The 21937-nt window shown below is 51.7% G+C and overlaps 2 protein-coding genes across 2 annotated transcripts in view; one reads left to right on the forward strand and one right to left on the reverse strand.

The window, feature by feature from the left end:
• The window catches only part of tmem169b (transmembrane protein 169b), a 462028-nt gene that overhangs the window by 91514 nt on the left and 348577 nt on the right, over nucleotides 1-21937 (forward strand). The gene's annotated exons all lie outside the window — the stretch shown is intronic.
• Nucleotides 1-21937, reverse strand: part of LOC140199302 (unconventional myosin-X-like) — an 88796-nt gene that overhangs the window by 39416 nt on the left and 27443 nt on the right. Inside the window, exons 5-23 of the mRNA XM_072261127.1 lie at nucleotides 21346-21480; nucleotides 18138-18262; nucleotides 17847-17860; nucleotides 16706-16790; nucleotides 15525-15628; nucleotides 13929-14058; nucleotides 13628-13746; nucleotides 11216-11362; nucleotides 10489-10589; nucleotides 10334-10400; nucleotides 8913-9005; nucleotides 8696-8764; nucleotides 8510-8592; nucleotides 7209-7317; nucleotides 6594-6674; nucleotides 6032-6156; nucleotides 5446-5560; nucleotides 1256-1362; nucleotides 374-688 (exon numbers count right to left, since the gene is read on the reverse strand). Of these exons, the coding sequence (XP_072117228.1) occupies nucleotides 374-688; nucleotides 1256-1362; nucleotides 5446-5560; nucleotides 6032-6156; nucleotides 6594-6674; nucleotides 7209-7317; nucleotides 8510-8592; nucleotides 8696-8764; nucleotides 8913-9005; nucleotides 10334-10400; nucleotides 10489-10589; nucleotides 11216-11362; nucleotides 13628-13746; nucleotides 13929-14058; nucleotides 15525-15628; nucleotides 16706-16790; nucleotides 17847-17860; nucleotides 18138-18262; nucleotides 21346-21480 (2124 nt within the window). The remainder of the gene's footprint in view (nucleotides 1-373; nucleotides 689-1255; nucleotides 1363-5445; nucleotides 5561-6031; nucleotides 6157-6593; nucleotides 6675-7208; nucleotides 7318-8509; nucleotides 8593-8695; nucleotides 8765-8912; nucleotides 9006-10333; nucleotides 10401-10488; nucleotides 10590-11215; nucleotides 11363-13627; nucleotides 13747-13928; nucleotides 14059-15524; nucleotides 15629-16705; nucleotides 16791-17846; nucleotides 17861-18137; nucleotides 18263-21345; nucleotides 21481-21937) is intronic.

Consider the following 21937-nt stretch of genomic DNA (forward strand, 5'->3'; position numbering starts at 1 on the left):
TCTTCTCACTCAACAGCCACTCTCCCCACCAAAACCTTACCTCATTCACCCTCCACCATCTACACAACCCAACAACACACCACCACTGTCCCACTTTCGCCATCAATCCATCCTCCCCTCTCACCCAAACATCAACATCAAATCAACCCAACCCTGCAACACCCCATCTCACCCCAACGCCACCCTCAGCACGCCTCCGCCACCCTCACCTACCTCTACATCCACTTCACCCCTCAATGGGACCCCAACTACAACCTAACCCCCCCCAAACTTCAGCACACCACCAACTCTCCCTACACATCATTTATCTGTTCACACCCCCTCCCACCACCCCCCATACACTAGTTCCAGGATCCACCCACAAGTTCGGTACCTGTTCCCATTGTCAATCTGCAGCCCCTCGTCCTTGAGCGGGCACTCCCTCTGCCCCTCCTGAGCCCTCCGCTCCTCCTCGAGCCTCCGCATCTCCTCGTGCCTGCGTTTCTCCTCCTCAATCCTCCGCGCCTCCTCCGCCGCCCTCCGCTGCTCCAGGAGGTGCCGGGCCAGCCGCCGAGCGAGCTGTCCCCTCCGGTGACTCTGCAGTACCAACGCCGCCCAGCGCAGACGCAGAAACAGCCGCCTCCAGAAGTGGGCACGGAAGTTCTTCTGAATCACCACCAGGCTGGCGAGGATCGTCCGATAGCGCATCCTGTACACAGAGAGGGTGCGGCCCAATGGCCTTTTCTACTAGCGTGATGGCAGCAGAGGCAGATATGACATTCAGGGGCTCGTAGATATGCACAGACTGGGGCGATATGACATGGTGAAGGCAGAAGTGATTCGTTTAGTTAGAACGTAGAACAGTACAGCACAGGACCCCAGGCTCACAGTGTTGTACCAACCCTTAACCTACTCCAAGATCAATCCAACCCTTTCCTCTTGCATAGTCCAAAAATTTTTCTACCATCCTTGTGCCTCTCCAAGAGTTAATTAAATGTCCCTCATGTATCTTCCTCTCCCTCCTCCCTGGCAGAGAGTTCCACACACCCACCACTCTCTGTGTAAAAAACGTACCTCTAACATCCCCTAAACCTTCCTCCAATCACCTTAAAAATATACCCTCTGGTATTAGCTTAGTTAGTTAAGTGTTTAATGACTAATTTGGCTGAAGGGCCTGTTCCTGTGTCAGACTGTTCCACATTCTGTGTTGTGAGCTGTGGGGTAGTGTATCGGGGAGATGGAGGGGCAGCGGGAGGGGACATTGGGTCACACTGACCTTGCACGGTAGCCCCGGATGCTCGCCTGCAGGATCACGACTGTTCGGTTTCGCTCTGCCATTCGGCCCTTCTCCAGCTGCTGTTCCAGGGCTTCCTTTAGAAATACCTGGGAAGAATGGCTGAGATGATCAGATCCAGATGTCTGCTTGGGGTAGGGGTGAAAATTAATAATCGGCTCCAGCTGTGGGTGGAGAGAGGCAGTTCAACTGCGGGCGAGGAGGGGTTACCAGCTGTGGACTCGCTGTCAGCAGTGATGGAATTATGTTGTGGGGTTGGGTTGCGGCAAAAAGAGAAGAAGAACTGGTGGGCCAGGACAAACATCTCTATCCTCCAGTATCAGCAACTCTAAGGGGAATTTTGAACAAACTGGAACAGGCAGAAACATTAATCCCTTCATTGCCAGCAGCATCTTCGGTACCTCCCCGTGGGGTACAATTCTCTAACCCACACGTCTTTGGAGTGTGCAGAGAAACCAGAGCACGCAGAGGAAAAGAAGACAGCATACAAACAGTGACAGAAGTTGAACCCCAATCAGTGATTGCTGATCCCGGTTAATGTTTGGAAAATTGTAACCCCTCAGTACAATATCCATCCTTCTACCTCCTGAGTCCAGAGGAGGTTCACAGGAATGATTCCGGGAATGAAAGGGGAAATCAGGAGCATTTGATGGCTCTGGGCCTGTACTCACTGGAGTTTAGGAGAATGAGGGGTGGGGGTAGGGGATCTCATTGAAACCTATCGAATATTGAAAGGCATAGGTCGAGTGGATATTGGAAGGATATTGTAGGGGATATTGTAGGGGGCTCTGGGACTGCCTCAGAATAGAGGGACATGCATTTAGAACAGAGAAGAGGAGGATTTTCTTCAGCCAGAGGTTGGTGAATCTGTGGAATTCATTGCCACAGTCGGCTGTGGAGGCCAGCTCATTGGGTGTTTTAAAGTGGAGACTGATAGGCTCTCGATTAGTAGGGTTGCACTGGTTACAGGGAGAGGGCAGGAGAATAGGGCTGAGCTGAATAATAAATCACTGTGATGGATGACAGGGCAGACTCAATGGGCCAAATGGCCTAATTCTGCTCCTATGATATGTCTTTTGGTCTCCCGTTGACTGTTGTGTTGTCTGTAACACACTACAAATGAAGACCCTTTATGTTTCCAATCTTGACCCCTATGTCCTTGTTTAAGGAGCCTTCCAGAATATCCCCACGCAGCACTGAATTCCAACTTCAACTAACACAGCAAAACCTCCTCCACTTTCACTACCCCTCTTTACCCTGGGTACTGAGTTAGCAGTCTTGCCTCTCCCTCAACCGTCTCAGTGACAGCAACACTATCACAGTCTCCTGTGTTAATGACTTTATCAGTAATCCACTACACCAATTGTACTCCCTACGTGGGACAGGAAAACCTCTCACTGGGACAGTCTCTGTCTCTCTCTCTCTCACACACACACCCACACCCTCACTGGGGGACAGTCTCACACACACACTGACCCTCACTGGGGGACAGTCCCACACACAGACTGACCCTCACTGGGGACGGTCCCACACACACACTGACCCTCACTGGGAGATGGTCACACACACACACTGACCCTCACTGGGAGACGGTCCCACACACATACTGACCCTCACTGGGGGACGGTTCCACACACACACACACTGACGCTCACTGGGGGACAGTCCCACACACACACTGACCCTCACTGGGGGACGGTCACACACATACACTGACCCTCACGGGGGGACGGTTCCACACACACACACTGACGCTCACTGGGGGACAGTCCCACACACACACTGACCCTCACTGGGAGACGGTCCCACACACATACTGACCCTCACTGGGGGACGGTTCCACACACACACACTGACGCTCACTGGGGGACAGTCCCACACACACACTGACCCTCACTGGGGGACGGTCACACACATACACTGACCCTCACGGGGGGACGGTCCCACACACACACTGACCCTCACGGGGGGACAGTCCCACACACACACTGACCCTCACTGGGGGACGGTCCTACACACACATGGACCCTCACTGGGGGACGGTCCTACACACACACATGGACCCTCGCTGGGGGACGGTCACACACACACACTGACCCTCACTGGGGGACGGTCCTACACACACATGGACCCTCACTGGGGGACGGTCCTACACACACACATGGACCCTCGCTGGGGGACGGTCACACACACACACTGACCCTCACTGGGGGACGGTCCCACACACAGACTGACCCTCACTGGGGACGGTCCCACACACACACTGACCCTCACTGGGGGATGGTCACACACACACACTGACCCTCACTGGGAGACAGTCCCACACACATACTGACCCTCACTGGGGGATGGTCACACACACACACTGACCCTCACTGGGAGACAGTCCCACACACATACTGACCCTCACTGGGGGACGGTTCCACACACACACACTGACGCTCACTGGGGGACAGTCCCACACACACACTGACCCTCACTGGGGGACGGTCACACACATACACTGACCCTCACGGGGGGACGGTCCCACACACACACTGACCCTCACGGGGGGACAGTCCCACACACACACTGACCCTCACTGGGGGACGGTCCTACACACACATGGACCCTCACTGGGGGACGGTCCTACACACACACATGGACCCTCGCTGGGGGACGGTCACACACACACACTGACCCTCACTGGGGGACGGTCCCACACACACACTGACCCTCACTGGGGGACAGTCCCACACACACACTGACCCTCAACGGTCGGTCGGTCAGTCCCTCTCCCTTTCATTGACGCCAACAACACATCTCACCACTTCGCGATGGATGTGTGACAAATAAAACTAATCTTTTAATTTTTTTAAACCAAGAATGGAGAGTACCAGGAGACCATTCAGCCAGCTGGCCAAGCTGCTGCCGGCACACATCGCTGTCTGGTAGGGAGGTGCCAAGGAACAAGGTCAGAAAATGCTGCAGAAAGTTTTAAACTCAGCCAGCTCCATCACGGGCACTAGCCTCCCCAGCATCGAGGACAAATTTAATTGGTGATACCTCAAAGAGGCAGCAGCCACAGTTAAGGACCCTCATCACCTGGATGTGCCCTCCTCTCACTCTTACCATCGTGGAGGAGGTACAAGAGCATGAAGACTTAACGTCTCAGAAACAGAATCTTCCCCTCCACCATCAGATAGCTGAATGGACGATGACCCACGAACACTGCATCACTATTTTTTCCACTCTTTTTGCACTAGAGATTTAATTTTACAAATTTCTTTATGTAATTTAGAGTAACTCTTATATATATTGCACTGTACTGCTGCCACAAACAACGAACTTCATGACGTGTGTCGGTGATATAAACCCAATTCTGATCACTGTTGTGTGGGCTCTGAGGTCCAAGTATGTACGGGTTAGGGTTGGCGAGTTGCGGGCATGCTATGTTGGCATGGAAGCATGCCGACAGTGGCAGACTGCCCCGTACATCCTCTGACTGTATATGGGTTAGGGTTGGCGAGTTGTGGGTGATGCCACGTTGGCACCAGAACCATAGCGACACTTGTGGGCACCTTCTCAGACCTTGTTGCTCGTTGGTGCCAATGACACATTTCACTGCTTTGATGTACGTGCGACAAATAAAGCTAATCCTGTCATCTTTTCACCCATCCTAGAGGGCATGGGGAGACCACTTGGCCCCTCCAGCTATGCTGTTGCCAGCACACAACACCGTCTGGTGAGGAGTCGGCAATACACAGGATCAGAAGTAGCCACAAAGGGTTGTAAACTCAGCAGCTCCATCACAGGCACTACCCTCCCCAGCTGAGGGCACCGACAAAAGGTGATTCCTCAAAAAGACAGCTTCCATCATCAGCCAGGACATTCTCTCTGCTCATTGCTACATCAGGGAAGAGGTATGGGGGCCTGAAGCCACACACTCAGTGTTTCAGGAACAGCTTCTTCCCCTCTGCCATCAGCTATCTGAATGGTCCACAAACACTCCCTCACCACTTCCTTCTCTGTTTGCTCGATTTATTTTCTATTTGTTTCTTATTATAGTTTAGAGTATGTTTTATCTATTGCACGGTACTGCAGCACCAAACGAATTTCACAATACACGTCTGTGATGCTACACCTGATTCCGCATGGGCACTGAGGGCCGGGTTCTCGGTCGCCACACTCACCTTGGTCTTGCCCATCCGCCACAGGGAGTCACAGCCGCCACACTGAGTGAGAAGAACAAGGCACCGTGACTTCCACTCCTCAGGAACCTCCTGGTTTTTCAGCAGCATCTTGTACCTGACGGAGAGAGAGCGTCCATTAGCGTACTCAGTATTGCATTCTTATCACTATCTAATTGGACACTCCCCACTTCCTTGGGCAAGTGATGTCCCAACATGTAGAGTGTAGGAGAATGAGTGGAAATTTGATGGAGGTATACAAAATTTTGAGGGGTACCCGACCTTCCCTCCCCCCACCTCCCATTCCCGTCCCGTCCCGCACTGTCCTCTATCCCATTCCCGTCCCACGTCCCACCCCAGTGCTGCACCATCCCGTGTCCTGTTCCAGTACTGTACTGTCCCATATCCCATTCCTGTTCTGTTCTATGCTCTGCTCTGTATATTCCTGTACTCGGGTGGGATAATTGGAAATTCACCGCATTCACCTCATTTGAGACATTGTAAGTGTTGTTACTTCAATGTACTCATGTTATTTCTTTTGTATAGTATAACAATAAAAAGATTTGAAAAGAAAGAAAAGGAAATTCACCTCAGATAGAACTCCGGGAATGGCCTTCGGACCGGGAATCCTGCTCGCCGGATTTTCACCGTTTCTAACATTCCAGAGTAACGGAGCTGATTCAGAACGACCCCCTCATCAAACCTCGCCGCTACCTGCAACAACAGGAGTGGAGAAAGCAGCTGCGAACAATCAGAACAGAGACACAGACAGAGAGACAGCAGAGGAACAGGTCCTTCGGCCCATCTAGTCTATGCTAACAACTACCCATTCCCTGATCCCAATTTATCTTCCCCCCCCCCACCCCACATCCCCAAGATTCCACCCCTTCCCCACACACTGGGGACTATTTACAATGCCCTGTTAACCCCACGGCCCCGCACGTCATTGGGATGTGGGTGGAAACCCTGGTAAACCCACGCATTCACAGGGGGAACGTGCAGACTCCACAGAGACAGTGCCAGGTGACAGAATCGAACCTGGTTCACGGGAGCTGGCTAGCAGCTCTATCCCCAGGATCCATTTCTGGTCACTTCCCCACGCACCCACACCCCCAGCCCCTCTTCCCTCCCTGCCCGCGCCCTTCTCTCACCTTGTGCGTGTTGGGTTTGATGCAGCGGATGAAGAAGGGGTTGGAGAGGCTGAGCGTTGCCATCAGTGAGTGTAGCGAGTCCTGCGAGGGACCAAATCCAGCGGTCAGTCCTCTCCTGCTCAGTCCCGATCACGGAAGGGACGGAGGTCAGTCCAGGGGTGAGGTGGGGCAGGGGAAGGTGTCACAGCACTGGGAGGAGAGGTCAATGCGTGGGGCAGCGTCACACTGGTGGAGCGATGCGGTTCCTTGATACTCAGAGGCTTTGAGCCTAAGGAAAGGCCGATTCATGGACGTGAGGCTCTAACAGGAACGGGTCTGTGGCTGACGCTGAGGCCCAAGGACCTGGACATTAACACGAGACCACAGGGGTCAGAGGGTGCACAGGGAAGGGATGGGAGGGCAGTGGAGGGGTATGACATGAATTGGGAAGGTAAGGGATGAGGATTGGGTGGAGGAGGAACAGTTTGAGAGGAGATATGGATCAGAGGGGGAGGGATGTGGATCAGAGATAGTGCTGACCCATTCATCAGGAACTGAGAGCAGTGGATCAGTGCGGGTGGAGGGAAGAGCATGGATCAGAAGGTGGGAATTCAGGGATCACGTGGCCCCACTCACCCGGAACTGAGAGCTGACAGTGGGTTTCCTCCTCTGGGTTCCCATCTTCAGGGTGCCGTCACTGTTCCAGCTATAAACTTGCTCAAACAAGTCATAGATAAAGTCCAAACTGAAACACAGCAGGTCACACGGGGAGAGTCAAACATGGAGAACACAACAGCCTAACCACACCTCCATCGCTCATTACCAAATTCCCAGCACCACACCTTCATCCGCTCATTACCAAATTCCCAGCACCACACCTCCATCCGCTCATTACCAAATTCCCAGCACCACACCTCCATCCGCTCATTACCAAATTCCCAGCACCACACCTCCATCCGCTCATTACCAAATTCCCAGCACCACACCTCCATCCGCTCATTACCAAATTCCCAGCACCACACAGAGACACACAGCAACAGAGAGAAGCAGACAGGTTCACGGTGGGGAAGGGGAGTGGATGGGGTGGAGGAGAGCTGGGCGGGGTGTGGGAGGTGGAGAACAGGGCAGAGCGGAGGAGGGCTGGGTGGGGTGGAGGAGGTGAAGAGCTGGATGGGTGGGGGTGGAGGTGGACAGCTGGACGGGCTGGTGGAGGTGGAAAACTGGGTGGGGTGGAGGAGATCTGGGTGGGGTGGTGGAGGTGGAGGGCTGGGTGGGGAGGAGGAGAGCTGGACGGGATGGAGGAGAACTGGGTGGGGTGATGGAGGTGGAGAGCTGGGTGGGGTGGAGGAGATCTGGGTGGGCTGGTGGAGGTGGAGAGCTGGGTGGGGTGGAGGAGATCTGGGTGGGCTGGTGGAGGTGGAGATCTGGGTGGGCTGGTGGAGGTGGAGAACTGGGTGGGATGGAGGAGATCTGGGTGGGGTGGTGGAGATCTGGACGGGGTGGTGGAAGTGGAGAGCTAGATGGGGTGATGGAGAGTTGGACGGATGGAGGTGGAGGGCTGGGTGGGGAGGAGGAGAGCTGGACGGGGTGGAGGAGAACTGGGTGGGGTGATGGAGAACTGGCTGGGGTGATGGAGATCTGGGTGGGCTGGTGGAGGTGGAGAGCTGGGTGGGGTGGTGGAGACCTGGGTGGGGTGGTGGAGAGCTGGGTGGGGTGAGGGAGAGCTGGTGGAGAGCTGGACAGGGAGCAAATGGACACAGAGATTCAAAAAAAGCTCCAGATATAGATGGGGCAGGTGTAAACTGAGGAGTACATGTTGACAATTGTACAGACAGGCAAACGTACACACAGATGGACTGACACATACCACAGACTGACGGACAGTTGGAGACACATCAGGCTGAGAGAGACTCAAGACACGCGTACAGGATTCTCACCTGCTATCCTTTAAAAGGTTCAGAATATCATCTCTAAACGTGTCTCTGTTTTTCTCCAAAAATCCGTATACATCGTACATGACCTGTAAGGGGAAGAGACTGATGGTAGTGGTGTGGAGTGGTTCCGATACAAGATTCACTGCAGAGCACGGTGTCACAACATCACAACGGGTCACACTTACTCACCTCCCCAGCGTAATGTCTGATCCCAAACTGACAGTCGCTTACCCGTGGCTTCACGTAGAAGGGGTTACTCTGCAAAGTGATCAAAGACTCACTCAGGTCACTCAGAAAAGAGGGAAGGCAGGCGGAATGCCCGAGGAGTGGGGAGGACGGAACACTATCCCAAGCTGCTGACCCCCAGACCCTGATCCTTGAGGTTCGACTCTGGTCTCGTACTCACCGCGTGCTGGCCGTGTAGTTTCTCCAGCAGAGTGACGTCGGTGCCCTTTGGAAAACGACTCTCCTCATTGATCAAAGAGAGAAGCCCCAACTTCTACAAGAGAGAGAGCACAGACACCATCACACACCCCGGGGTCAGAGACAGTGTATTGTTCCATCCACACCATCCCAGCGCACGCTCCTGAGGTCAGAATTTTAGCATTCATTTCCAGAGGACAAGGAATATAAAAGCGAGGATATAATGCTGAGGTTTGGTCAGAGCAGGTGTGGAGTATTGAGAGCAGTTTTGGGCCACTTGTCTAAGAAAGGGTGTGCTGGCATTGGAGAGGGTCCAGAGGAGTTCACAAGAATGAATCCTGGAATTAAAGGGTTAACATCTGAGGCGAGTTTGATGGCCCTGGGCCTGTACTCACTGGAATGGAGGGAGGGGAATCTCACTGAAACCTATCGAATACTGAAAAGCCCAGATAGAGTGAATGTGGAGAGAATATTTCCTCATAGGGGGAGTCCAGGACCAGAGACACAGCCTCAGAGCAGAGCAATGTCAATTTAGAAGAGAGATGAGGAGGGCAGTGAATCTGAGGAATTCATTGCCACAGGCAACTGTGCAGGCCAAGTCATTGGGTATATTTAAACCAGTCCTTGCTTAGTCAGGGCATCAAAGGTTACCAGGAAAAGATAGAAGAATAGGGTTGAGAGGGAAAATAAATCAGCCATGATGGAATGGCAGAGCAGATTTGATGAGCCGAATGACCTAATTGCACTCCCATTTCTTATGATCTTGTACTGTCCTACGAAACACACCCAGAGTCAGACACAGAGTGAAGCTCCCTCTACACTATCCCATCACACACTCCCGGGGTCAGACACAGAGTGAAGCTCCCTCTACACTGTCCCATCACACACTCCCAGAGTCAGACACAGAGTGAAGCTCCCTCTTCACCATTCCATCACACACTCCTGGGGCAAATGTGCTGTTCCGATCAAATGAAATCAGCGAGGATTGCACTGGGCAGCCCACAACTGTCGCCACGCTTCCAGCCTCAATATTGCAAGCCCATAACTCACTAACCCTAACCCAAATATCTGTGGAATGTGGGAGGAAACCAGGGAAGCAGGAGGAAACCCGCTCAGTCACAGGGAGAACATACAAACTCCTTACAGACAGTGGCAAATATTGAACCTGGGTTGCTGGTGCTGTGAAGTGTTATGCTAACCATTACACTACCATCTCTATGCTTCGATAGATTATATTTTGTTACACTGAAGACAATTCAAGGAATTTGCTCTCACGATACACCTTTGCTGTCAGACTATCAGACCCTGCCCACAGTGTGTGAGCCCACTCTCCACTCCTGTTGTGTAGTTTGGGGGAACTGGGCCAGGTTCTCACTCTAATCACCCATGGCTCGGGCTACCAACCTTTTCAATCAGGTCCAAGCACTCGGCATTATCCATCCAGTCAATGGCTTCCCAGCTCAATCCTTCCCTGTGGGACAAAGGTGACAGGTGAGACCGGGGTCCATGTGGACCAGGCACTCTCCCTCGAGTGCGAACACATCAGGATGGGGCCCTACCTGTTGTACTCCAGCTGTTCCAGGGAGAAAATGTGCTTGTTGAAATATTCCTGCAGCTTTTCATTAGCAAAGTTGATGTTGAACTGTTCAAATCGATTGATCTGTGGAGAAAGATAGGCAGCTTTCAGTCTCCCCCCTTTCACACCTCAACCTCTCACCCTAGACCCTGACCCACTACCCAACCCACATTTATCCCTCAACCACCTACCCAAACCTTATTCACAATCCTCACCACAATCCTGACCCACTGCCTAATACCCCACTCATCCCTTGACTCTTCACCTCCCCACTCACTCCTCATCACACTCACCTTGACCTACTGCCCAACCCATCACTCCATTCCTCAGCCTTAGCCCTTCACCCTGCACCCTACACCTTGGTCTGTGATTGGTCCAGTGTTATGAGGGTATGCCTTGATTGGTCAGGAGTTTGCGAAGCTGCCGCTCACTGACCTCAGCCTGTGATTTGTCCAGTGTTATTGAGGGTGTGCCTTGATTGGTCAAGAGTTGGTGAAGCTGCCCCATACTGACGCTCGACCTGTGATTGGTCCAGTGTTATTGAGGGTATGCCTTGACTGGTCAGGAGATGGTGAAGCCGCAGCTCACTGAGCTTTGAGCTGTGATTGGGTCAGATATGGTCAGGACCCACCCTGTCACTGACCTTCGGGCTATGATCAGCCCAGAGTTTGTCAAGCCCCTCACGTCACTGACGTGCCCTCCTGACTTACCTCAAAGTTCTCGAAGCCAAAGATGTCGAGGATGCCGATGGATCTGAAGTTGTCCTTCCCTCTGATTTTATTGTTGATCTTCCTGATGATCCAGGAGAAGCACTGGGAGTAGAGAGCCATGGAGAGGGAATCCCGGGAATCCGCAGCCTGACACACACCAACACAGGATCAGAGTCTGGGATCTGACTACACCCCCCTCCCCAACTACCCCCCTTGACTGGGGTCAGGCTACTCCCCCCCCCCCACCAATGGCTGGAGTCCAGTGGTTGCACACTGTCACAGATCTTCCCCACACTGGCACACAGTGACTACAACGCAGTCCCGTAACCTGTCCCAAGCTCCTGCGTAATACGCTCAGAATCCGGGCCCAACACATTGATGCGATCAGGATGAAGGCACGCCAGCGGCTATACATTATTAGAAGTTCAAGGAGATTTGGTACGTCACCAGAGAGACACTCAGATTTCCACAGATGCACCATGGAGAGCATTCTGACTGATTCCATCACCATCTGATATGGGGGTACAAATGTACAGTATCCGATAAAGCTACAGATAATCGTAAACTCAGCCAGCTCCACCATGGCCACTAGCCCCCCTGTCCCCCCCGTCCCCAGCATCAAGCACGTCTTCAAAAGGCGACGTCTCCAAAAGGCAGCATCCATTATGAAGGGCCTCATGACCTAGGGCACTCCCTCTTCTCCTTAAAATCATCGGGGAGGAGTTACAGGAGCCAGAAGACACGCTCAGCAATTTAGGAAGTTTCTTCTCTGTCATCAGGTTCTAAACAACCCATGAACACGACCTCCCCATTTCACTTTTGCCCTGCTTCATTCATTTTAACTGCAAATTGTAACTCTTCCACAAAACAAATTTCAAGACAAATGTCAGCGACGACCTGGTTTTGCTGAAGGGCCTTGGGATGAAACATTGACAGTTTACTCTTCTTCAGAGATGCTGACTTCCTCCACGTAAATAACCGTGCAGGTAGGAGGGAGGCTTCCCTCATGACATAAAAGCGTAATGTTGAAAACAGGAGTAGAAGCGGCTCACTCGACCGGCGTCTGCCCATCTCTCTCTTATTCCACTACCACACCCCAACTCTCTGCATAGACGTGACACTTCTGTGTTTATATGCCAACCCAGCGACTCGTCCTCGACAGATCTCTGGGCTGACCAGTTCCACAGGATCACAACCTAGGAACACAAGAGATTCTGCAGACGCTGGAGATCCAGAGCAACACACACACACACACACACACACACACACAGTGCTGGAGGAACTCAGCAGGTCAGGCAGCATCTATGAAGAGGAATAAACAGTCAATGTTTTGGGCCGAGACCCTTCATCAGGACTGGAAATGAAATGGGGTGGTGGTGGGGGGGGGGGGGGAAAGACAGAAGAAACGTGACTGTAGAGGCGGGGGTGGAGGAGGAGGAGTACAATCTAGCAGACACAACTTTCCCAGACTGAGTGACTGGCCCTTGTCAGATCTCTGGCGTAGAAAATTCCACAGGGTCACAACCAACTGAGTCCTAAACATTTCACATGCATCCTGAAACCATGATCCTGGTTCAAAATCCCTTCAGACAGGAGAAACAACCCATGTTCCCCCCGCTGAGCCCTTCAGACTGCGATGTGCTTCTGCAAGACCCAAGGTCATGACACCCTCAGGTCTTTCCACCAGCTATAGACTGGGACATACGACACAGGCCCCTGTACCCCACTGCCCAGTCCTGCACAGAGACACCCCCAGCAACCCCTTCAAAAGCTGAGCTCCAGTCAGAGGCGGGTCTCGCAGTCGATCTGTCCTCTCTCAGCCGCACTGCTACAGGAGGTGGTCAGGAGAGATGGAGGGGGGGTGGAGTTAGGGTAGGGGAGGCGAGGGGAAGGGTAGGGAGAGCAAGTATGATGGACGGTGAAGATGTGGTGGGGAGGGGAGGGATGGGGAGAGTTAGGTTGATGGGCCGTGAAGGTTAGGTCTTCAGAGGTAGGAATGGGTAGTGAAGGTTCGGCTCTCAGAGATAAGGAGAAGTAGGAATGAGGAGGGATGGGTGGTGAAGGTTTGGTCTTCAGAGGTGAGGAAGGGAGGGATGGGCAGACACAAGGAAACCTGCAGATGCTGAAATTTCAAGCAACACACATAAAAGTTGCTGCTGAATGCAGTAGGCCGGGCAGCATCTCTAGGAAGAGGTGCAGTCGACATTTCAGGCCGAGACCCTTCGTCAGGACTAACTGAAAGAAGAGCTAGTAAGAGATTTGAAAGTAGTGAAGGTTAGGTGTATGGAGGTAAGGAGAGGTAGCAATAAAGAGGGATGGGTGGCGAAGGTCTGGTCTTCAGAGATAAGGAGGGTAGGAATGGGTGATGGGTGGTGAGGGTGAGGCTGGGGACAAGGATACAACGACACTCACCTGCTCTGTGGTCAGAGGTGTGCTAATCTCCTCACCCCTCAGGATCATCGAACGATGTGTCAGGACCTCAGCCAACTGGTCAGCATCCAATCCCAAAAGGTCACTGAGAATGTTCAGCACTAAGCGTAAAGAGAGAGTGTGATGGTGGTGTGTGACGGGACGGAGCGGGGAAGGAGGATAGGGGGACCAAGGGAAATGGTGGAGCTACAGCATGACTTCCATCGTGGCTCAGTTGCCATTTCTGTCCCAGAACAGCCCCTTGGCGCTGGACCCTTCTGTACCCAGACCCCTGAACCCTCACCTTCCTTGTTAACTATCTGGGCACCCCCAGCGGTGATGAACTCGATGTTTCCGAGCTGCAGGATGGCCGACAGGAGCTTCAATACATCCTTCACGTCCTCAGCGCTGAAGCCCAACACCAGCAGAGCCCCCTGGGTTAGAGAGAGCATTAGCCAGCAACAGTCACTCACAACCCGCCAGTCATCCCTCTAACCCCTCCTCAACCCCCAAAATGGTCCGTGCCAGGACAAGGCAATAATCCCAGTAATGTGGGGACCATCGGCATGGGCACTGGACATTTAGAATCAGAATCTCCCTCTCTGTGTTTGACACTTACTGGGAGCATTGTATACAAAAGGCCTGAAGCATTGGTGATGATCTCAACCTCCAACTGCACAATCTCTTTGACCCACTACCACAGGAAGAGCACATCAGAACTCAGACTACCAGGCTGGGTAACAGTTCCTTCCCTCAGGCTGTAACACTAATGTATATCCTATCACCACCGACGTCTCATCATTGGGTCAGTGTGGTGTTTCCTCCTTATGTAGAGTTTATCTGTGCTGGGCACGACATGCAGTTGAATTATATTTTATTAATGCAACAGATTTTTAACACCATAAATCAGCGAGTTGTTTGTTATGTCTCCCCTCTCGCTGTGAAATGGTGATGCCTCTTTTTCCCTTATTACGGAAAGAGAGGGCCTGTGGTATGTCGAACTGGGTGAACGAGTAGTCTTTGGGATACTGCAGGTCTGTGTATTTATTGATGGTTTGCTGCACGCTTGAGTGCTCGGTGGAGGGTGCTGATGCTTTTTTCTGGTGGGGGAGCGGACATTGCTTTGCTACTGCTTATGCGTGGAAGGGGGGAGCTGGGGAGGGGCTTTGGGGTTCTAACATTTAACTGTCATTCGTTCTTTGGGGCACTCCTCTGTTTTTGTGGACGTTTGCGAAGAAAAAAATTTCAGGATATATATTGTATACATTTCTCTGACATTAAATGTACCTTTGAACCTATTTATATTAATATTTTGTTTCTGTGCTGTGTGAGATACAGGTTTTGTGGGTGAACCATGGTCTGGAGGAACATTGTTTTGTTTGGTGGTATCCATGTATGAGCAGATGACAATAAATCTGAACTTAAACCTGGGACAGGTTTAATATCACAAACATAGGTCATGAAATGTGTAGTTTTGCGGCATAAAAAGATAAAAGTACTTGACATGGACCCCGAGTTCTGGGGAGTGGACAGTCCAACCCTGGACACGAGGACCCTTGACCATATGGGCTCCCGAGACCTTGGGAACTGGACATCGAGACCCTGGGGTCTGGAACCTGGTCACTGTGGGTGGACAAGTGTCCAGTCCCCAGGGTCCATGTCAAGTCCTCCTCAGTCCAGTGCCCACAAAAAGGTCCAATGTCCTGTGGTGGATTCTCGGACACATTCCTAGACCGTGAACACTCATCCTGGAGACTGGACATTTGGACCTATTCCCTAGACAGTGACAAGTGGACATGGACCCAAGCTGTGGACTGCCAGTTCTCACCCCGTTTCTCCCCCACCCCCCCCACTGGCCCAGATCAGCTCTGCTCTCCCCCCCCCCACCACCCCAACTCACCATCACTTTCTCAAACAGTAGCTTGTCCTCCTGACTCTCTGCCGACGCTCCGTCCGATTGCTGGAGATACCGGAATTCCATGGTCCCCGCCAACCCCAGGTCCTCTGTCCAGTGTTGACAGACATTATAGGTGGGGGAGGAGAGAGAGAGTAAATCAGATGGCTCAAACTAAAGCAATCCCCTTTGCACCCATCCACACCTTCACCAGACGGCTGGTGGCGCAGTGGCGTCAGCGCTGGACTTCGGAGCGAAGGGTCCTGAGTTCGAACCCAGTTCCCCCCCCCGGGCATGCTTTCCATCCGGGCCAGGTTGAGCGTCGAGCTAGCTACTCGCCTCGTAAAAAAAACCAAGGGTCGAGTCAGGAACGTTCATACCGTGGCCTGGTTAATCCGAAAGGAGACCAATCTTGTCGTTACACGCCAGACAAGAATGGCTGACTGCCTGGTGCGACAAGCTATGAATGGCACCCTCACCCACCCCATCACTCCAAAGTCAGTCAAGTTAAATTTATTATGAAAGTATGAAGTACGTACATGTTACCATACACTACCTTCAGTTCATTTTCTTGCAGGCACTTACAGGAAAATAAAGAAATACAATAGAATTTATGAAAACTATGCATAAAGACTAACAAACAACCAAGGTGGAAAGAAAGACAATTTGAGCAAATGAATAATACTGAGAACATGTGCGGAGGGTCCTTGAAAGTGAGTGTGTAGGTTGTGGAATCAGTTCGGAGTTGAGGTGAGTGAAGTGTGTGCATGCTGGTTCAGGAACCTGATGGTTGTAGGGTAATAGCTGTTCCTGAACCTGGTGGTGGGGACCTAAGGCTCTTATACTTCCTGTCTGATGGTACTAACAAAGGAGCCCTCTCTACACCTGCCTTCCCCTCGCCACTACGACCCAGACCCATTGCCTGCACCCGTTGGTCTCACCCAACACCCCACCTCAGCCACCCCCTGTCCCGTTTCCCTGGCTGGGACCTGTTGGCTCCCCACACAGTTGTGGAATTTACAGTCACAGATGGCTATGGAGGCCCAGTCATTTAGTGTATTTAAAGCGGAGGCCGATGGGTTCTTGATTAGTCGGGGTGTCGATGGTTACGGGGAGAAGACAGGAGAATGGGGTTGAGAGGGATAGTAAATCAGCCATGAGAGCAGAATGGCCTCAGTCCGACTCACCTTTCTGCTGAGGCTCCATCCCAGCCAGCAGTGCGTAGAAGATGTGGAAGTTCCTCTCGGCTGGGTTCTGTCTCAGCACTCGGTTCTGCAATCACCAGGGAATTCGGTTCTGATGAAAAGGATCTCGGCCCGAAACAGCGGCTGTTTAAACCCCTCCACAGATGCTGCCTGACCTGCTGAACTCCTCCAGCGCTTTGTGCCTGTGTCCGCACGTGTATGTGTCTGTACGTGTGCATATGCTCACCATCTAATAGCACAGATGGAGACCATTTGGCCCATCGAGTCTGTGCTAGTTCCTCGTATTCTCCTCTGCCATGCTCCCCACCTTGCCCCCCTCTCTCCCGGTTCCCTCTGAATGACTGTTTTTGTCCCCAGAGGCAGTGGGTTCCTCACCATCTCCACACCCAGCTCGAGGGCTGATCTACTGGAGGTTGCCCAGAGGTGGAACTCCGTGGTAGGGAACTCCAGGTGTCAGGGAGGGGAGAGTGAGGGGACGTCCCATGAGTCAGGGGCTAAGGGATTCCCCATCCTTTTCTGGTTGGCTGCAGGTGACTAATGCTGTTCTCCATGGGAATAGGAGCTGAGGCCAGTGATCGGTCAGGATTTCACTGAGAAGGGAGACAGTGTGTGGGGCTGAAGACCTGTATCTTTACCTCAGGTTCTGCTGCTCTCTGAGATGAGAATAATTAAACTCTAATCCGAGTTTCCATTCCCTCTCCGCTCTTGTGTGGGGTTAACCGAGAGGATCCGCAAGAGAAAAGAGGTTTCATTCGAATATACCCATAAGGAAGCAGGAATGCAAGTACAGAACATCCTCCCTCAAACTGTGGGAGCCCAGGGTAAGCTGGTACTCTTTCTGACTGGGGTCAGATGGTGTCCTCCCCTCAGTCTTCGGGGGCTAGCGTGAGCTGGTGGTCTCCCTGGCTGGTGACATGGTCCTTGGCTTGGACAGTGACGACTGGAGAGCAGGCGAGGACGGGAGAGAGGTGGCAGAACCTCGAGGATCTGCTCCTTTGTGATCCTACTTTGAGGGAATTGAACAAAGTCTGACTCACACACACACACACACACACACACACACACACACACACACAGAGGGGCCGAAGGGCCTGTTTCTGTGCATTTTGTCTCTAAGACTCACCTTTTCCAACAGATCTGAGACACGGGTTAAGGATTTAATGGGTCGACTGTGTATCATTTCACTCAGGAGAGGTCTGTCAGAGTTGACCATCATTCGCACACCACCCCTCTCCTTTCAGCTTTCACCCACCCTCGTACCACCTCCTCACTCATTTCTCACCCCTTCCCCTCTCAGTCACCTCGACCCAGTGAGCCAGGTTGCCCTGTTAGTGAGCAGGAGCAAATGCAGGGGCCGGGGGCGGGGGGGTAGAGGCAGCCCTGAGTCACCTCAAGGAGAAGGTGGGAAGGATACAGTCGACAATGCTTCCTCCTTGAATATTTCCATTCTCAGAGAAGTGAAGTTGGATAAACTTCCCAAATCGACTGGAATTATTATTGTAAACAGTCTTGGCATTCCCGAAGGCTTCCATCACTGGGCTGTGGGAGAGATTAAACTCCTTAGCGTACAGATGCCATCAGTTGATCTAACTCCCTGCTCCAGGCACTCCCAACTCCCACTGTCACCCGCTCATCCTCAGATCCGGTTGCCATCGACTTGCACATCCGCGTGTCCTCCGATCCGGTCACTCCCAACTCCCGCTGCTCAGGGACCACCCACTGAGCCTCAATCACTCCATGTTTCAGTTCCTGGAGGGAATGAGGGTCAAAGAGCTAGCCAGAGCTACTTGGGGGACGGACAAGGGGAAGCGTACACGGATGGAATCTGTATGTTCGAGAGAAGAGGCCATCTGGGTCCATTGTGAAAGGAAGGAAAGGCTGGGCATTTCAGCCAATGATTCTGTACCAGAGACCAACAGATCCACTCCTAACACCTCCCCATACCTATGCAATGAAGGACTGTAATATTCCTGAGAACAGATCCCAACAACCTGCCCATCACTGGGGTAAAACAAACTGTCCAGTAACCCTTCTGCCCTTGTTAAACAACGGTCCAACTTGACCAGCTCCCGACTCCAGCACCACTCTGTGACCAGCATGCAGAAGTACAATCAGAGCTCCCACAGCTTCCTCCCTTGCTGATTTTAAACAGCCTGGGATAAATTTCAACTGGTGACTTGCCCACTTTCAACAATCTTACTTTATGATCTTTATCATCCACTCTTAAGTGAAGACAACCATAAAATATTCATCAAGAACTTTCCACACATCCCCAGGCTCCACCAAGAGGTTACTTTTCACTAATGTAACCCAGCTCTTTCCTCGATTCCTCTTGCTTTGAGTTCTGAGGAAAATCCTAACGGAGTTTTTCGAGGAAGTGACGAAACAAATGGATGAAGGTAGAGTGGTGGATGTGGTGTATATGGATTTTAGTAAGGCGTTTGACAAGGTTCTCCATGGTAGGCTCATTCAGAAAGTCATGAGGCATGGGATCCAGGGAACTTGGCTGCAAGGATTCAGAATTGGCTTGCCCACAGGTGGTAGAGGGTGGTGACCTCCAGGCAGATGGTTTCTGCCTGGAGGTTGAAACTAGTCTTGTTCTGCAGGGATTAGTTCTGGGACCCCTGCTCTTTGTGATTTCTATAGATAACTTGGATGAGGAAATGGGAGAGTTGATTAGTAAGTTTGCAGATGGCATGAAGGTTGGTGGAGCTGTGCATAGTGCAGGCGGTTGTTGTAGGTTACAACAGGACACCGAAAGGATGCAAAGCTGGGCTGAGAAGTGCCAGATGGAGAAGTGTGACATGATACACTTTAGAAATACAAGATTCTCCGCAGCATGGAGGAACAGGGGGGGGTCTTAAAATACAAGTGCTTGGATTTTTCAAAGTTGCCATGCAGGTTGATAGGGTGGTTAAGGTGTATGGTGATTGAGTTCAAGAGCAGTGAGTTAATGTTTCAACTCTATAAAAGCCTGGATAGACCACACCTGGAGTACTGTGTTCAGTTCTGGTCACTTCATTAATAGAGATGTATAAGATTATAAGAGACATAGATAGAGTGGACAGCCAGAGCCTTTTTCTCTAATGCCAGAGGACAACCTTTTAAGCTGAGTGGAGGGAAGTTGAGGGGAGATGTCAGAAGTAAGATTTTTATTTTTGCACACAGCCTGCCAGGGGTGGTGGCAAATGCAGATACATTAGGGAAATAAAAGATCCTTAGTTAGGGCACATACATGATAGAAAAATTGAGGGTTATGGGCCTTGTAGATGAGAAGAGTTAGATTGATCAGAGAGTAGGTTAAAGGGTCAGCACAACATTGTGGGCCGAAGGGCCTGTATGAGGTTGTAATGTTCTATGCATCATAACTCACTGGAAAACAAAAGGTAAAGCTAAAACATTGAAAATTCTGAAGGGACTTCACAGGGTTAATCTTCCAAGGAAGAATCGTAAACTAGGTGCAATAATTTCAGCAGAAGGGGAACTTCGATTTATGATGGAGAAGAGGGGGACTTTCTGCTGAGAGTCATAAACCTTTGGAGTCACTGCTAATTCCAGCCTGAGTTTTTTGGTCTAGTGGAGGGCTAAGAATTATGGGAAACAAGCAGGAAACATGGAGCAGAGGCAAGATACCCATGAACTTGGGAATTTATTTGTGATCATGTGAATCAGTAGTGATGCAGGGACCTCAGATTAGACGATTAACTATAACCTCAATCCCACCTACACAGTAACCTGTCACCCCCCCCCCCCCACATACAATCTGCCATTGTCTCAAATTCGTCCAATGATCTTGCTTTTATAGCCACACCTGACGTACCGGATGGATTCTGCTGCCAAGGCTGGGGTTTATTTCCTGACCAGGTGAGGGTGAACTGCTTTGGAACAGATGCAGTCCCTCTGGTGACGGTGTTCCCTTACGACAGGGTTCCAGCCTGTCCCAGTCACAATACACTCAGTGGCCACAGTATTAGTTACCTCCTCTACCTTCTGTTCCTGAGAAAGTGGCTACTGACTGTAAATAGTGGTTTTCTGCCTCTGTAGCCCAACAGCTTGAATGTTCGATGTGTTGTGCATTCAGAGATGCTCTCCTGCACACCACTGTGGTAATGTGTGGTTATCTGAGTTACTGTTACCTTCCTGTCAGTTTGAACCAGTCTGGCCATTCTCCTCTGACCCCTCTCATTAACAAGGCACTTTCACCAACAGAACTATCACTCTCTGGACTTGTTTTTTTGTTTTTCACACCATTCTCTGTAAACTCTAGACACTGTTGTGCACGAAAATCCCAGAAGTTTCTCAGATACTCAAACCACCCTGTCTGGCACCAACAAACATTCCATGATCAAAGTCACTTAGATCACATTTCTTCCCCATTGTGGTGTTTGGTCTGAACAACAGCTGAACCTCTTGACCATGTCTGCATGCTTTTATGCATTGAGTTGCTGCCACATGATTGGCTGATTGCATTAACAAGCGGGTTTACCCAAGCAGCCGCCAAGTGTACATTTCCCGGTCAGCAAGGTGGTGCCCCCTGTGGCTGCTGCCCTCATCCTCCTCAGTGGTGGAGTGACAGCATTCAAGTCCTCTGGGTGTGTGACGGCAGCGGGCCAGGCACTCACCTGCTCTCCAGAATGGCCTGTTCCACGTGCGTGCTCTTCTCGTGGGCCAAGGCTCCAAGGGACTTCTGGCTCATGACCGACAGGAACTGAAGCAGCAGCTTGGTGTTCTCCGTCTTGCCCGCTCCCGTCTCCCCACTGGGCAGGGAGTGGGCCATGGGGTGGGAGAGAAACACATCCACAGGTTAGACTGGCCTGGTGATCGTGACAGAGCGAGCCATGCACTGAGTAGCAATCCGCCTCACCAGCGCTCAGATAGCCATCTGACAATCCAAACTCCAACGAACTAAATCTGGGAAGATCACAGCCTCTGAAAATAAGGGGCAACACAGAATCATACCAGCTAGTGTAACGTCTCACAGTGCCAGTGATCGGAGTTCACTTTGCACCACTGTCCGTAAGGAGTTTGCACGTTCTCCCTGTGACCATGTGGGTTTACTCCAGGTGCTCTGGTTTCCTCCCATAGTCCAAAGACACATGGTTTAGAGTCAGTAACATGTGGGCACGCTACGTTGGCACCGGAAACACGGCGACACTTCCGGGCTGCCCCCAGCACATCCTCGGACTGTGCCGTCCGTTGCCACAAACATCACAT

The sequence above is a fragment of the Mobula birostris genome, chromosome 6, assembly GCF_030028105.1.
Source record: "Mobula birostris isolate sMobBir1 chromosome 6, sMobBir1.hap1, whole genome shotgun sequence".
NCBI lineage: Eukaryota > Metazoa > Chordata > Chondrichthyes > Myliobatiformes > Myliobatidae > Mobula > Mobula birostris.